The sequence below is a fragment of the Osmia bicornis genome, chromosome 16, assembly GCF_907164935.1.
Source record: "Osmia bicornis bicornis chromosome 16, iOsmBic2.1, whole genome shotgun sequence".
Classification (NCBI taxonomy): Eukaryota; Metazoa; Arthropoda; class Insecta; order Hymenoptera; family Megachilidae; genus Osmia; species Osmia bicornis.
In genome coordinates this window covers 1,695,499-1,712,390 of record NC_060231.1, presented here as the reverse complement: position 1 = coordinate 1,712,390, position 16,892 = coordinate 1,695,499, and the positions used below count along the sequence as shown (strand labels likewise).

Genomic DNA, 16,892 nt, shown 5'->3' with positions numbered 1-16,892 from the left:
TGGTACCTCGGTATACATCTGCTTTGGAATACGTCCAATTCGGAATACGTCCTGTTTGAATGTGACAAATTTTGCTCGGTATACGACATAAATTTTGTATGTGAATTTTGCGTCATTTTTAAATAATTATCTCAGAGGAAAAATTAAATTAATAATCAATTATATTCGAAGTTGATGTATTATTAACTGACTGATCATACAAGGATATCATATAACAAACTATAACCGCAAAACAGGAGGCAATAAAATTTATTTCATTTGGTTTGTTAATTTAGAATCTATCATTAGATTACATTTATATTTTACAAATTAATTATGTTAAATAAATTAGCGAATATTTTTTATAAACTTCTAGGAAATCGTTTAAATGCTATTCATGACATAAACAGTGTTTAAATTATTTTTCAACCCCATTAATGTAGGTATAATATCAATAGGAGTTTTTTGTTGCACTGTACTTTAATTATGAACTGAAAATATGTTAATTATACTAAGAAAACTTTCCGGAACGTAGAATGTTTTTTTTCATTTATTCTTTCGAGAAAGTGGAATATTGAAGTTGCAAACACACGATTGCACACGGCTAAGAAGAGTACCCTCGTTTTATCTCGAGAAAGAGGTGTTTTAAAAAGTTGATAGAACTTGAACAATAAGCACAAGGATCTTCCTATAAATGTTGTTTTCAAGATATATATAGATTCGAGGTTTTCGAATACAACCTTCGTTATTATTATTGATTTTAATTGTTTGTTCATAATCTTTGGTACGAATACACGTATTAATTATATTTAACACATCGCTGTATCATAATATTTCTTTTATTCTTTCTTTTTTCCAATAAATTGTCCTCAGAGGTTATATACCTTGGAGCGGCTAAATAAGAAGCAATATTAAAAATTTGTTTGTAGATTCTAAATTATTGTTCATTAAAAATTCAACATGTACATCTTATTACATATTTCCTTAGTAATTTCCTTACAAAATCGTCATTTTTCCGAATTTTTTGGAGTTTTTGATTTTTTATAGCTTGGGTTTTCAATTAAAAACTTTTCAAAGCTGCTATAATATGTGCCTCATGAATAGAAACATTTTTGATCTTTTTCTGAATTTTTCATGCACAAATATAAGAGAAATTGACCAAAACGTGTGTTTTACATTTTTGCCCCTCCCCCAGATGAGATACAGGGCTGAAACTTGGCACAGACTGTTTTTTCTTGATAAGCTATCGAATGAGCTATTGCAAGTCGAATTTGGGTTAGGGCCACTTTTGACCATCTTATCTGGCTACGTATACCCTTTGAATTATACATACAGGGTGTCTCACTTAAACGGATACGGAGCTCTTATTCCGTAACTATTAATGATACAAAAAATTGTTGATATGGAAATTGCATGAGAAAAAGAGGTCTATGTTTTGGACGAAGTGAAAAATCTTTTGCATTATTAGTTTAAGAGATATGATGATCAAATTTTATTTTTTAAATGGAACCATATATTTTTTTTCGGATCATGTAATAGTTCTTCTCAAGACGAATTCATTAAGCTATAATCTATATAGTACTAATAGTTTTTCGCGAATATCTCGTAAACTAATTGAGTCCGACATATAGCTTAGAATCTATAATCAGTTTTCAAGATATAACGTTTACAAATTTCCTGATTTTCAGTGGATACGACTCGGTTTGAGTAGCAAGTCGTAAAAGCGGCCCTATTGTTGCGGTTTCTTATTCTTTGGGTCTGCCGTTCCTAGCGTAAACCCCCGCTGTGGCACTTACCGCTACAATAAGGTCACTTTTACGACTTGCTACTCAAACCGAGACGTACCTACTGAAAATCGGGAAATTTGTAAACGTTATATCTTGAAAACTAATTAAAATCGGGCGTATACATTATAGCTTAATGAATTCGTCTTGAGAAGCACTATTACATGATCTGGAAAATATATATATTTCCATTTAAAAAATAAAACTTGACCATCATATCTCTTAAATTAATAATGCAAAAGATTTTTCACTTCGGCGAAAACATAGACCCCCTTTTCCCATGCAATTTCCATATCAACAATTTTTTGTATCATTAACAGTTACGGAATAAGAGCTCTGTATCCGTTTAAGTGAGGCACCTTGTATATCTATCAGGAAGAAAAAAACAAATTAACCAAGGCTTTCAAAACTTGCTTAGACCAAACTGAAGAAATAGACAAAATTTTAGGATGGACGCAGGACTTATAAACTACAACGTTTAAAATGTATTATTAATCTCATATGTATAATACATATCCGACATACACGATAGACATTCTATCCTGATCACATATGTATAATAACTGTACTAAGCTCATGTAATTAATGTAAATGGTGGTCGCTAATGACATCTAGTCGATGCGACATTAAATAAACTAATAAAATAAAAAAATGGGTATACTTCCGAAAGGCCCCATCACCCCAGGATATCCAAACTTCGGATTTATAGTAATTGATGGACGAGAAATCGAATGAGACCATTTTCAGAACTGGCAAATAAACCGTTCTCGAGATATACAGGATATTCTAAAAGTGCGGAAACCCCCTATTACCTCGATAAGAACGCATTTTTACGGAAAATAACTAACCTAACCTAGGTTAGGGTTAGGGTTAGGGTTAGTCATTTTAGGTTAGTCATTTTGCGTGGAAATGAGTTCTTATCAAGATAATAGGGGCTTTCCGCACTTTTGGAATACCCTGTATATTTCGAGAACGGTTTATTTGCCAGTTCTGAAAATGGTCTCATTCGATTTCTCGTCCATCAATTACTATAAATCCGAAGTTTGGATATCCTGGGGTGATGGGGCCTTTCGGAAGTTTCCCCTCATTTTTTAATTATTAAATCCGTTTCCCTTATAGTTATTAACAGTTTTGAGTCAAATTTTTGTTAAATGTGTAGCAGTCGAAAGAAAACAAACGGTGTTTCGTCTCGGGATCGTCTGTTAGACTCGTCAGTGGGGCTGACAACAGACGACCCCTGCCCCAGACACCTATCATACCGCGGTTCGAAAGTTGTATATATTCGAGCCGCAGGCCGGGCGAGCGCTTGCGAGAGCACGGTTCCTCTCGCAGCCACCTATCGCTCCCCGGCCCGAACTCAAGGCGTCCGGGGAGACGAAAACCCCCTCCATTAAACGATTGCGACACAACTCGGCCATCCTGATAGTCGTGACCGTCCTCGGTCACTTCCCCGTTCCCTCCGCCTTCTCGTCCTTCGTCGACCACCATATCATTTATCCGAAATATTCGAGTACTACGCCCGTTGGCCCCGCATTATTTCGATAAATCCTCACACAGCACAGTACTTCGCGCATCTACCTGCGCCTGTCTGTAACACGCCGACCGAGAAAGTCTCAACACAACAACACGCGAGTAGCGACATCCGCGAACGGTCTCACGTGGCGATCCCACTTCTGATTTGTAGCAGTCGAAAGAAAACAAACGGTGTTTCGTCTCGGGATCGTCTGTTAGACTCGTCAGTGGGGCTGACAACAGACGACCCCTGCCCCAGACACCTATCATACCGTGGTTCGAAAGTTGTATATATTCGAGCCGCAGGCCGGGCGAGCGCTTGCGAGAGCACGGTTCCTCTCGCAGCCACCTATCGCTCCCCGGCCCGAACTCAAGGCGTCCGGGGAGACGAAAACCCCCTCCATTAAACGATTGCGACAAATGACATAAAATATTGTAAGGAATTTTGGCGATACGTGGTCGAGAATCAGCGTAATTAATCCCAACACCTTGTCGTTCCTTTAACAAGTGTTTATTCTCTCGTATAACAAAATGAAATGCAGCTCAACAATATGTATTTGCATAAGTTCCTTTTTATACATAAAATGTTATGCTTGTACAAAATTATATCTTTGCTTGGCGAAGCGATCCTTTGTTGGCACTTACAAATCTTTTCTATCGTACGTATGTACACTGAGTTGCATTGAACTTGTCGCAGTGAAGTTGGCTACAAATTCACTAACGCATTCACGCCGCAGCGTCGGTGAACGGATCTCGCCATTGGCTCACCGACGCTGCATGAATGCGTCAGTAAATCTGGAGCCAACTTCACTGCGACAAATTCATTGCAACTCAGTGTACATACACCATTCAACGGTCCTTCGTCGACTGTCTCCCCCCTCGCGGATATTTCGCGATCGCGTTAGTCGCAGGATTTCATTTGATTTCCCGCTAGATGGGGATTCTGTCTGGCGCTTACAATATGTCTAACAAGTGAAGGATATTGAACGCGTTACACTTTATACGTGAATATTTGGACGCCCTGTAGTTCTATATGATTTATATTGGTACAACTTAAGTACCATAACATAGGCAAAAACTTCTCAAAATTTCATTAAAATATTTCCAATAGAACCGAAGTTACAGATTTTTGATCGTCGAAAGCCTTTGTCCCACTGTGCGCCGGGGTTTTTCCATCCAGGTTGACTCTCGAAGGCTGAGGTACCGTTACGAAGTACAGTATTGATCCGTAATAAGCAACACGCTCGGGTCTGGCCTGTTGCTTATTACGGAGCAGGTAGGCTATTCGGCTCGACTTTGTTCTCGAAACGGGACGATAGAAAACACGAGAAACGAGTGAGAGATCCGAGGTAGTGGCAAATCATAAAGTGATCGGCCAAGCAGCGATGTTATTTTTTGAACAAGGATAGAATATAGCATGCCCTCTCATTCTCGCACTATTTCGCTTATTTCAAGGCAAATATGCTAGACTGAGAAAGCATTATATATATTCCATCCTTCTTCTACTAACCGATGTCACTGCTCAGTCGAGCGTGACAATTTATTACCCAAAACATCGGCTTCTCGCTTTCACGGACCTCTCACTCATTTCTCGGACCTCCCACTTTGCGGGCGACATTAAACGAAAAGGTGGGGATAGAGATTTGCTTATTTCGAGCCAGAAAACTGTTGCTTATTACGGATTTTAGGAGATGAGGGTATAGAAAAATAACTTAAGTCAGATTCTGTTTAGCGATCTTTAATCCTCCGTGGCCCATGCGGAACTCCTCGAAAAAGAAGTCTCGCCACCCATGCTGAACCACTCCCCTTGCCGTAGCGACTCTACGGCGCACCATGCCAATGTAAACATAGATAAGGGCCAGATCTGGCCAACGCTTACAGGATCAATACTGTACCGACTTTTAATTTACTTTAATTTTCGGAAAAGCCAGTTTATGACATGAGCGGAGCTATTGAGGACGAAAACGAAACTTAAAATCGGACTCTATTGTACAAAAAGGTAAACGATTATTGCCAGAAAATGCTAAAATGCCTAAACTCAAAAATAGCCTTTCGTCGAAGAACTGTCATAAACTTCCTTTAGAAATTCTCGCACATCTGTTCCGTCGAACGGTCGGAACACAAAATTTTGGGAAATGTAGTGGTTTTACAGTGCTGCAGATTTCTATTGTTTGAACTGCCACGTTCCCTGGCTAGTTTTATCATATGAAATAACAGTTTATTAAAATAACGCAAAAACACTGTTGTATTCTTAGGTTCGCAAAACTGTGTTACATCGAGTTATTAATAAAAAAAAAAGATGGTATAAAATTTCACACTTCACTAAACCAATTATGTGATGTCATTCTTAAAGAATCATATGCGACTATAAATAAAGCTGTAATAGTAAACAGCTGATTAAAGGGATCAATAAACAACAATGCAGAGGCACGTTTTGTAAGCGATAAAAATACACTTTTGTTTGTAAGGTAAAAGAAATAGACAAAAATTAGAATACGCAGCATTCAAAGTTAGATCTTTGGCATAATTAATTATTAAACTTCCTCTTGGGGTGGGCCAGGTCTTTTAGACATTTTAGAATTTTGAAATCCGGAATTCTGTAATTTTCAAACTTTTGGGATTTGGAATTTTAGAATCCTGAAATTTTTCAATTCTTAAATTCTGATATTTTGGAATTTTTAGAATTTTGAAATTTTGGTATTTTAAATTTAAAAAATTCTGATACTTTAAAATTTTAGAATCTTAAAGATTTTCAATTTTTAAATTTTAAAGATTTTCAATTTTTAAATTTTAGAATTTTAAAGGTTTCCAATTGTGAAAGTATAGAATTAAAAAATTTCAGAATATTAAAAGTCATCATGTTTGAAAACTTCCAGAGTCCAGATTTTTAGGTGGACCAGCCCCATTCTGTCCCCTACCTATTTGCGTCACTACGCTCAATTCTTCATGAAAATGTTACCAATTGTTATAAATGTATTTTTGTGTTGTATTTTTCTAGATACACAGATGGATCCGTACGGCTCCGAAATCCAAACATCGAGCTCATGGATCAGGACATCCTGTACCATCTCGCTCTTGGTAGCGGTTCCCACGATCTCGTGGAGATGTTCGGTGACGTGAAGGTAAATCAAAGTTTTGCACTTTATACGTGTCTACTTTTCCCTTGCAACTCTTTTTTGTCATGTAGTTCTTCTCTTGAAAAATGCATTTCATAAAACGGTTGATAAAGAAATTGATTTATTTACTAGATTCTTTGGACTCCTTCCTCATAACATTTAATCAAGATAAAAAAAAGTAACTAGAATACATAAAAAGTGGTTTAATAAACTCCTTTATTAAAAAATTTGAGTTAGGTGTAAAGTTACGTTTTTCTTGCAACTAGTAAACATATGTTATAAAAAAATAAAATTATATTGCTGTTTAAAGTTGAGCCTTTATGGTATTACAGCAAGGTTGCACAGTTTGTAAAGTTACAGCAACTACAAGGCTTTTGAAAGTATTCTACCGTGCATAAAATTAAAATATTACTTTTTATATATAGAAACAAATATAGGAGAAAAAAACAAAAAAAACATACTGATCTAATTGAATAACCTTCTCCTTTTTCGAAGTCGGTTAAAAAAGATGATATTTTGATGTTATTATATTCCAGGTACACTAGGGTGACAAAATAAAAAAGACACCTTAAATTTTAAACGTTTCATTTTATTTATAAAAGTATACAGATTTTTGTTTTTGTATATTAAATTTAAGACTTTGTTGTTCCTTCTTTTTTAATCCTGCTAAGAGGTAAAATAATATTGAATGATGTCTGTTTTATTTTGTCACCTTAGCGTATGTTTTATTAAATGTTTTATTATTTACTGACCAAAGCATTATAATTGAATAAGATTTATAATAGACTCTCAATATATTGCCGCCAACAGGTTTGTAGAAATGAATAATTCAAACATTCAAGCTCTTATTTGGGGGAGGAGGTGGAGGGATAAAAATGTATCATTTTCCTAGCCTACCAAAGGGTGGCAGTAGCATACTTTAAACGACAAATTGCACGTATGGCAATATAACGAGAGTTTATCTACAGAAATTTCGGCTAAAGGTATACCAAAGATATTGAAGAATAAGAATAATTAAAAATTCAATTAGTTATTTGAAAAAATCAAATTTTATTTGAAACGAAAGCTTATTCTAAATAAGATAATGCTGTAAAACTATTACTTTTTAAAGTATGTAAATATTAAATATTGTGGAACGGGGTTTTCTGGATTCATTGAAGAGGAATCGTGAAGATAGGAATTTCAGTAGAATGTGATGACATAGTGGATGAGGTAGTCGGGTACGAATTAGGGCTATTGATTTAAACCGGGTACTCGAGTACCCACGAGATATTCGAGTAGTCGATAGTAATCAAATAGTCAGATTCCCGTGAGATACCCAAGTACTCATATATCCACGAAATACCCGAATACACGGATGCCCGAGTACTCATATATCCGCGAAATACCCGGGTACTCGGATGCCCGTGAGATACCCATATATTCAGCTAAATTCTTTATTTTTATTCTTCTCTTTTTTAAAATTCTTTCTCTTATATTATAAATATATGTATTTTTCATATATCCGCGAAATACCCGGGTACTCGGATGCCTGTGAGATACTCCTGTATTCCGCTAAATTCTTAATTTTTATTCTTCTCTCTTTTTTAAATTCTTTTTTATAAATATATGTATTTTTCATATATGCGTGAAATATCCGGGTACTCGAATGCCTCCTGGTAAATTCTTTTATTCCTTTATTTTTATTCTTCTCGTAATGGAAAAAGACTCGTGTTTTTACACGAGCTAGTTATCTAATTGGACTTATTTCATTCTTTAATTGGAAAATTGTCACATTGATCGTTCTTCCTCGAACTCAGGATTGACAGCTTTCGATAGCTATCAAAGCTATTGGATAGTTTTCTTTTTAAATACTAAAATTCCAATTTTTACTTAAAATATACTATGATCATAGCACGGAGAACAAAGTTCGAATCTATATTTTTGATGTTTCTCTATATTTTTGATAATCTCTTCAGTGTTTCGCTAAAGAGATTATAGAACCATGGAAAGAAGAATGGAGAAACATCAGACCAACCAGATTACACAAAGTCCGTAATATATCTAGATAGCAAGGATCAAGTGACGACATCACGAATGAGAATAGGACACACAAATTGGACACACTTACACCTCACAGAATGACACGTACACTCAAAACTCCATGGAACACATCTTGGTCAACTGCCCTAAGTATAATACGAAAAGGGTGCAACTAGGGATGGGATCAAGTACATGTATTGTAAATAGGTTCGAATCTAACTGGATAGTTTTGAATGTTTCCTAAGTACTTTGAAGGAAGACAGCAGTATTTTCAAGTAGACTCGAACCCAGACGAGGAAACTTCGAACCATTCGTAAGTATTTTAAGAAACGTAAATGGTACTTCCAAGTATATTAGAACCTTGGCTGAATAGATTCAAATCTTTTACGAGTACATTAGTTCTTCTCTGGAAATATTGCGATCGTCATCACAGCCCATACAGGCCCTCCAAACTCCCGTATTTAATGCTGTAACTAAAATTAGTTTGGCGCAGAAAATCCAGGCGGCGCTGGTGGCGATACAAACACATATAAATGATATCGGTGAGGTACACACACACACAAGCACATGGTCCCTATATACGTCTGCATGGTCTTACTTATTCAAAACTTTCAAAAATAAAAATAATGAAAGGGGAAAAATGACAACAATATATGTATAAAAAAGAAAATATATTAAATTTTTACAAAAATATAATAAATACATATATATATCAATAATAATATACAATTAATCACAATCATACATACAATAAAACACACACTCTGCTCACAGATTATACTTAATATATTAATACCATGTTAATGGTTTTATATATTGTATATGTAAACTGAATACTTACAATCTTCTTCTTCTTTTCATTTGCATCCAGGTGTCCTGTTGCTCTATTTTAATAGAGGCTGCCTCTGACATGCAATATTTATTACAGCCTCTGCAATAATAGTTTTCATTAACAATTATTTACATATGCTATAAAAAGTATATAAGAGTTATTACCAAATAAGTTCAGTGTTGGAACTGCTGATGTTGTTAATCTTTTCCTCATGAAGTATTTTTCTTTAAAGTAGCTGCTACAGATCACCTGGAACTTCAGTTTTCAGGTGGAAGCACCAACTTTGGGTTGTCACATACTTCCACCCACTGTGCCATCCTCTTCTTATCCTTTCTCTCTTGGGGGAAGAAGAACATCCTGCTGTTTTCGTTAATACACCCTCTGATGCTGCATATTTTCTTCCTCCTTCTTTTAAGATACATTTTAATAATTAAAATTAAATATATTACTAAAACAGCAATATAAACAGTTAATGCTTTCAGTAACAATTTTTAAAAATTCTGTACTTACTTAATTTCTATCTTCTCCTTCTGTTGCTGCATCTCATCAGCAGAAGTTATTGATAAACCTAACAACGTAGAAAAAATTTTAAAAATTATCTTTTTAAATAATAATAATAGCAATAGTAATAATTATAATAATGGAATTCACTAACCTGGAAATTCTGTCACCACTGTCACCCACTGTGCGCCATATTTCTTCAGTCTCTTTAAATTTTGAAACAATTGAAAAACGCGGCGACAAATTTCGCGGGAACATGACGTCACGATATCTTTAGTTGTGTATGTTAAAATCAGTGATACAAGGTATGCATGTAGAGAAGCGACATCAGCGCTGCCTGGATTTTCTGCGCCGAGTTAAAATTTGCATCAAGTTCACAAGAGTGGAGCTTGGAGGGTCTGAGCCCATTGCAGTGGCGGCTCGTAGCTAAAATTAGTGAGGGTGCTGCTCCAGAAAACTGTTAGCCTTTGTTTTAAAAAACCGGCACTGCCGGAGCGACAGTGCTCTCTTTCCCGCGCAGCCTCGCGCGCAGCTTCCTATGTGCGCATGCGCACACAGTCAAACACTACGCCACTGGAATTGTGGAGCGTACAGTTCCATACAAAGATTTTTGTATCTTTTTCATAAACGGGGGGATGGCTACTGACATTAAGCTTAAGGATTATATACTGTACAAGTATAAAAATAGAATTAAAGAAACAAGGACTCATATTAAATGTTATCGATAATATCAAGTGGAAATAGGGGGTGCTGCAGTTCCACAGTGCCTATACGCGAGCTGCCACTGGCCCAAAGCCTGCGATAGTTTTCTGTTTTTTAAGTTTTCACTTTTTAACGCCTCGGCGCCATTGGTATGGCAACCGAGACCGATACAACGATGGACTCACAAGGAAGGTTAGAGAACCCGGAAATTCCAAAAATTATGAAACTTCGCATACAAGTACAGTCAGTCATCCGTAATACGACCCTGTTTTCCGTTGGTGCCATAATTCGGTTTTAAAGGGTGAAATTACCCCTTGAAAAAATTCGAAACTTTCTTTTTTGTGGAATATCTTAAAAACAGTGAGAGATATGAAAAAAAAGTTTAAACAAAAGTTGCACAGTTCTGTTGTGTTTACAAAATGGCGTCAAGAAAATTTTTGAAAAGTGCATAATTTTTTAGTTACCCCTCCCCCCAACATTTTCTTGACGCCATTTTGTAAACACAACAGAACTGTGTAACTTTTGTTTAAACTTTTTTTTCATATCTCTCACCGTTTTTAAGATATTCCACAAAAAAGAAAGTTCCGAATTTTTTTCAAGGGGTATTTTCACCCTTTAAAACCGAATTATGGCACCAACGGAAAACAGGGTCGTATTACGGATGACTTACTGTACTTGTATGCGAAGTTTCATAATTTTTGGAATTTCCGGGTTCCCTAACCTTCCTTGTCAGCCATTCGCATTTCCCGAATCTTTATAACATCGAACTACTTCCAAGTACATTTTCGATCCTACTGCTACTCATTCCAGAGTTCGAAACCAACTTGTATAAAATGATTCCTTCGCAAATATACTCGTTGAAACTCTTTTATTTTTGATAGTAATCGAAACCTATGAAATGAAACCTGGTTATTGAAATTGACTCGGATTCGTGAATACATATGTACAACTTGATCCCATCCCTAGTGGTCACTAATAACCAGAAAGGTGCATGTGACCTTAAACATTCAATTAAAAAAAGGAAGTTCGAATCTCACTGCTGTAATCCCTATTTTTTACTAACTTCCACAATACTTATTCATAACACTTTCCATATTGTTTGGAACTGTAGTCCAGGTAAATGGTTTCAAATTAAGTGTCACATCTTCAAATTAAAATGAAACGCAAAATATTTGATTTTTATATGGTTTCTTTATTTTAACAGAAAGTCTACTTTATGATATTAATTTTGAAAGACAATATGATTCAAATGTTCCCCTCGGTTTTTTTTTTCACGAACCCAATGTGTTTGACCCAATTTTCCATTATATTTTCACATAACTGAAATTTAATTTCATTGATAACGGTTGTAATATTTTGTTCAGCTCGTTAATAATCTTTGGATTATATTGGCGTAGACTTTACTTTTCAAAAATTCCCATAGAAAAATGTGTAATGGTGTTAAATCACAGAATCTTGACAGCCAATTGATATGTCCTCCTCGTGAAAAATTACTCGTTCGTTAAATTTGATCAGATGTATCGAGCTCGCGAAAAACAGCAGAGAAGAACATTCTGTGATGCCCGATTTACTACAATGCCTCGATATTGTATACTGGGAATGGGGTATCACTTTTTTAAATTGTATTTAATTGAGGATCGACGTTTTGCAGAAAATAGAAACTTTGTTATGAACCCTGGGTGGTTACAAAACTAAGACTAACTCGAGCACGAGAAAATCGGGCTATTTAACCCTTTAGCTGCGGATGTGGTTTATAAACCACATACTAAAATTACAGCCAGAGGTGGGTGTGGTATATAAACATGTTAATTTTTGCTAATATCAAATAGCGGCTGTGGCTTATATACCACTAAAATAAAAATAAAATAAATACAATGAAAAAAATCTTTTTAAATAGAATATCGCTTCAGTAATATAATTTAAAATTAAAATGTAATCGGCTGTGCTAAAAGTACCCGCAGTTAAAGGGTTAAGAATTTCGGAAGGTGAACCTTGGACTATGACGGTATAGAAGAAAAGAAAGGAGAGTTTAGAAGGTGGAAGGTCGAAAGTGAGTGAAGGAAATATTTGAGTGTATAATAACTCGAATGATATTGTCTTTCATAATTAATGTCATAAAATAGACTTTGTATTAAAATAATGAAACCGTACAAAAACCAAATACCTTGCGTTTTATTTCAATTTGAAGACGTGATATTCAATTTAGACAATCCTTTATATATAATATTTTTAGATTTAAATTTAGAAAAATGAAACAACCAATGTGCAATACATAATTAACGAACCGGAAAAAATTTCAAATTAAATTTACAGCTTCTTGGTTCAAAATATGACTCTCGAGAAGGGGAACCTTCTCCCAGGTACTGCATTGTTAGAATTCTAAGTAGCTTTATCAGAGACTAGAAGATGCGGCGATACTGAAGTACATTTATCGATCAGCATGTCTATTCGAGCACGGAAAGCGTGCTTCCAGTATTGATGCTCCTTCTTCATATTCAATAGTACAGATAGTCGAAAATTTAAGCAGGAACAGGTTGAAAATGATTTTCGAAATCGTACATCTTCCCAGTTATTTAATTACAAAAATCATTGCTATTGAAAGTTATCATTTTATTGTTTCATTTAAGTAGAGAAGGATCAATTATTCTGGTGGGACACATACCTAATGTGCACCCCTGATCATAAGTATCCTGACACCCTCTAAAACAGAATACAGTAAAATCTTTCTAGTTGTCCGTTTGTTGCCCTGCTGACAGTGAAATTGATGAGAGTTAGTTTGGTAGTTTATAATAAAGCACTGTAATTTTTTTAATATTAATTTTCTTTACCTATGGATTGTTTTAAACGTATTGGCCAGACTCTTCTGATTAAAATGAGACCAAACACGATATAATTTGGCGCATATTTACTTTATTTTAAGTACAAGGGAATATCCCCAATGCGAATTTTTTTTTCGTCCATATAGTCCAAATTATTTCATGTTTGGTCTCATTTTAATCAGAAAAATTGTACCAATATGTTAAAACAATTTGCATCCAGAAAATTATAAAAATAAGAAAGTTAAACTGTTGTTAATTTCTGGGCTACTACGGGCAGGGCCGGCATTAGGGTGGGGCGCGGTCGGGCAATCGCCCAAGGCGCTAGATCTGTAGGGGGTACCGCAGCCCGGTGTCCCTAATATTTATTCACTTATATCCGTTTAGATTAATAAAGCTGCTATGTAGTTTAACAGATTCATCGTTTCATATTATTACCTTGTCATTTTTTCTTAAAAATTTTGAGCTCCTGAATGGGCGCCACGATAATCTTGCGCAGGGCGCCAATATTGCTAAAACCGGCACTGGCTACGGCTCTCATGCTAATCTTCTCTTTCACGACTTGTCGCCGGAGATCAAAAGCAGCCGCGAGGTTCGAAATATCGTGTCTATCCTGCCCACATTGTCCATTTTCGCTTATCAGCTTACGGACAACTAGAGAGATTTTACTGTACTCTTTTTAAAATTGAACCAAATGACTTAAGATTTTTTGAGGAGCTATCAAAATTAATATACCAGCTGACGTGCTTTATCGTTTTAATAAAATTACAATTTGAAATTCAAATTTTAGAGTTGCAAAATGCGAAATTTCCAAATTTTGAAATTCAGATCAATAATTTCCAGAATACTAAGTTTCAGAATTTTGAAATTTAAGTTTGTAGGCACTAGAATGCTAAGTTTCGAAATTTTGAAATTCAAATTTCTAATATCCAGAATACTTATTTTCAGATTTTTGAAATTTAAATTTGTAAGCTTTAGAATGCTAAGTTTCAACATTTTGAAATTCAAATTTCAGTTCCAAAACTCAAATTTCAACATAGGAAAATACAAATTTCAAAGCTTTAAAGTCCAAATATTTGAGTTTCAAAATACAAAATTCCATAAGATATTAATAATAAAATAAATATTAAATAGAAGTTTCCTAAATAAAAATTTATAAAGATGGCCTTTCATTTTCCTAGAATGCCATTTTCACTAGGGAAGTTCTATTGTGCTTGATACTGTGCATTAAATCAACTGCATAATTGAGTAATACATTTTAATTGTAGAAATACAAAACACTTCAAATAACAATTGAATCCTTCACAAACCAATTTTATTAATTTACGTCTTAAATATTTTTAAATTTTGGTGCCAAAGCACTTGACTGATACTCAACTTATATTACTTTGTGTAGTTAATTAATTGAATAAATGAGCGACTTAATTGTTGCTTAATAATTTCAGCTTTTTAACACTAGAAATACCGGCGCTTACTTTCAAAATTCAAATAAAGTAGAAAAATAAATAAACAAAAGATGAAATATCAACTAACATATAAAATTATTCTTTTTCTCGACAAAAATCAAGATGCATTTCAACAAAAACATGTGAATAATTTATATAATTTAAAATAAAAAATGTAACGCCGTCTAATGGTAAGAACCCCGTTTTTATACTTTTTCTTTTTACAATACGCAGTTCCGCTAAAGTATATCAATGCCTAACGTAAGTAATTACTGTAATTAACAGAGGTCACGAAATAGTTACATCATCTGCCCTTGCACTTTGCATGTTTGACGTAATGTATTAACAAAGAACCATCCGCTATAAAACATTTGAAACTGACTTTATATCGTCCCGAAACGCACACGTGCTTAGTAATTGAAATTTCTCAGTTTACAGAGTCAATTTTAATCATATTTATAATATAAACCATGAGTTTTTGTATGCCAATGATGTACAAACTATTGTTTACAATTTTGTTCAATTTGTACAAAAACAGTAGGCGAAGACTTTGTTGAAAAGATGATTATGTTAACACTTATAACGATCCGATTTTATGGAAAATATTTCTTCCATAAAGGAAAGTACTGGTTCAATAAGACGACCATAATTGTACAATGAGGGGGAGGTAAAAAAATTTTTTCTACCTTATTGTAAAAATATTAAGCCTAATCTTCTCTATTTTTTTTTAATTCTGAAAACATTTTCTGAAATTTATAAAAAATGTTCCGGTATTTATTTAGAATAAAAAAAGGGTTTTTTAATTTTTTTGAAAGGGGTCAAGTGACTCTTCTGACCCCCTAGTTACGCTACTGAATAGGTTACTAATTCTTTGTTCAAAGATTAACACTTTGATTGCCACCTTTTTATCAAGAATTTCTAATTCATTATTTTAATTAAGCAGCAATTAAAAAATGAAAACGCTCTGTAATTTTCCGCGCTCGATAAAGAGAAATGAATGAAAGTTATCATCAGCCAGCTGAGTTAGTTAAATACATAACATTATGCAATAATTTTATACGCAATTGCATTATTTATAAAAGCGGCCAAAAACATATAGTCAAAGAACTGTTGATGAATCTGAAGCAAACAGATAAATAGTTTCTGTTGCAATGATTTAAAAACACTTAAACTCTTTTGCAATTAATTTATTAGTAGAATAATAATGCGCATTTTCCGCCATGTGTTTTCATATATTGCAAAAATAATTCTCAAAGGAACAGTGTACAATTTAAAAAATGAGAATAGCATGAAGTACAAGATTAAATTAAAATTGGGGTTCTTTCTTCAATATTAATTATTTTTCTATACGATTAAATGTTATTCAGTTTTATTTGAAACAAATTTCAATTTTTGAACCAGGTTTATCACCTTAGAGCAGTGTTTCTCAACCTTTGTTGTGCCATGCCCCATTCTTATGCCCTCTATGTAACATATACATAATTTTTAATATTCAAAAATTGAATTGTTCATTGAAAAACTTAAATGATAGGTTTTAGGAAGAAATCACTGGGAAATTGTTGAAGAAGCACAGCAAGTAAATTTTCAAAACATATAATGGAGAACTGAAGTTCAAGTACGAAATAATTTTAATAAAAGATTTTTCTATATTATTTTAATTATTAGTAATTATTTATTACTTACATTTAGTGAGACTTGCTGCAAAGTAGCGACTGAGAGTTGCCATACGGTTAACTTAAACGCCGGACGAGTCCATTATCGAATTGCCACCCTTAACCCTTTGACGGTCACACTAAAACCATTGAAAATTTTATTAAGTATTACTTTTGTCTTCACAAATTTGATTATCTTTAAAATATTTTATTATATTTGTATTCACAATTTCAAGTATCTAATACAAGTATTTCCAATTAAGTAAGTCAAAGAATTTCTAATAATATGAGTGATGGATTCCCATTGAAATTCAAGCGTCACCCATATATGGGCATGGACCCCACGTGGGAAACCAAAAGTTTGATAGTCCCGGGCTCCAGAAATCTTAATTCAGTGTAAACAATAAAAAAATAGTTAATTTTCAAATTTCAAATTTCAAGTCTTCTATTTACTATCTTAAATTACTAGCATAATAGCAACGCTATGCAAACTAGTATTTTTCTATTATTGTTTTGTGTTAATTATTCGAG

The 16,892-nt window shown here is 34.2% G+C and overlaps 1 protein-coding gene and 1 long non-coding RNA gene across 3 annotated transcripts in view; one reads left to right on the top strand and one right to left on the bottom strand.

The window, feature by feature from the left end:
- The window catches only part of LOC123988601, a 40,760-nt gene extending 30,885 nt beyond the window's left edge, over positions 1-9,875 (bottom strand). Inside the window, exon 1 of the long non-coding RNA XR_006830225.1 lies at positions 9,756-9,875. This is a non-coding gene — a long non-coding RNA (uncharacterized LOC123988601). The remainder of the gene's footprint in view (positions 1-9,755) is intronic.
- The window catches only part of LOC114881749 (uridine phosphorylase 1), a 73,097-nt gene that overhangs the window by 43,120 nt on the left and 13,085 nt on the right, over positions 1-16,892 (top strand). For both annotated transcript variants that reach the window (XM_046289262.1, XM_046289261.1), the window contains exon 2: positions 6,274-6,397. In XM_046289262.1, the coding sequence (XP_046145218.1) occupies positions 6,274-6,397 (124 nt within the window). The remainder of the gene's footprint in view (positions 1-6,273; positions 6,398-16,892) is intronic.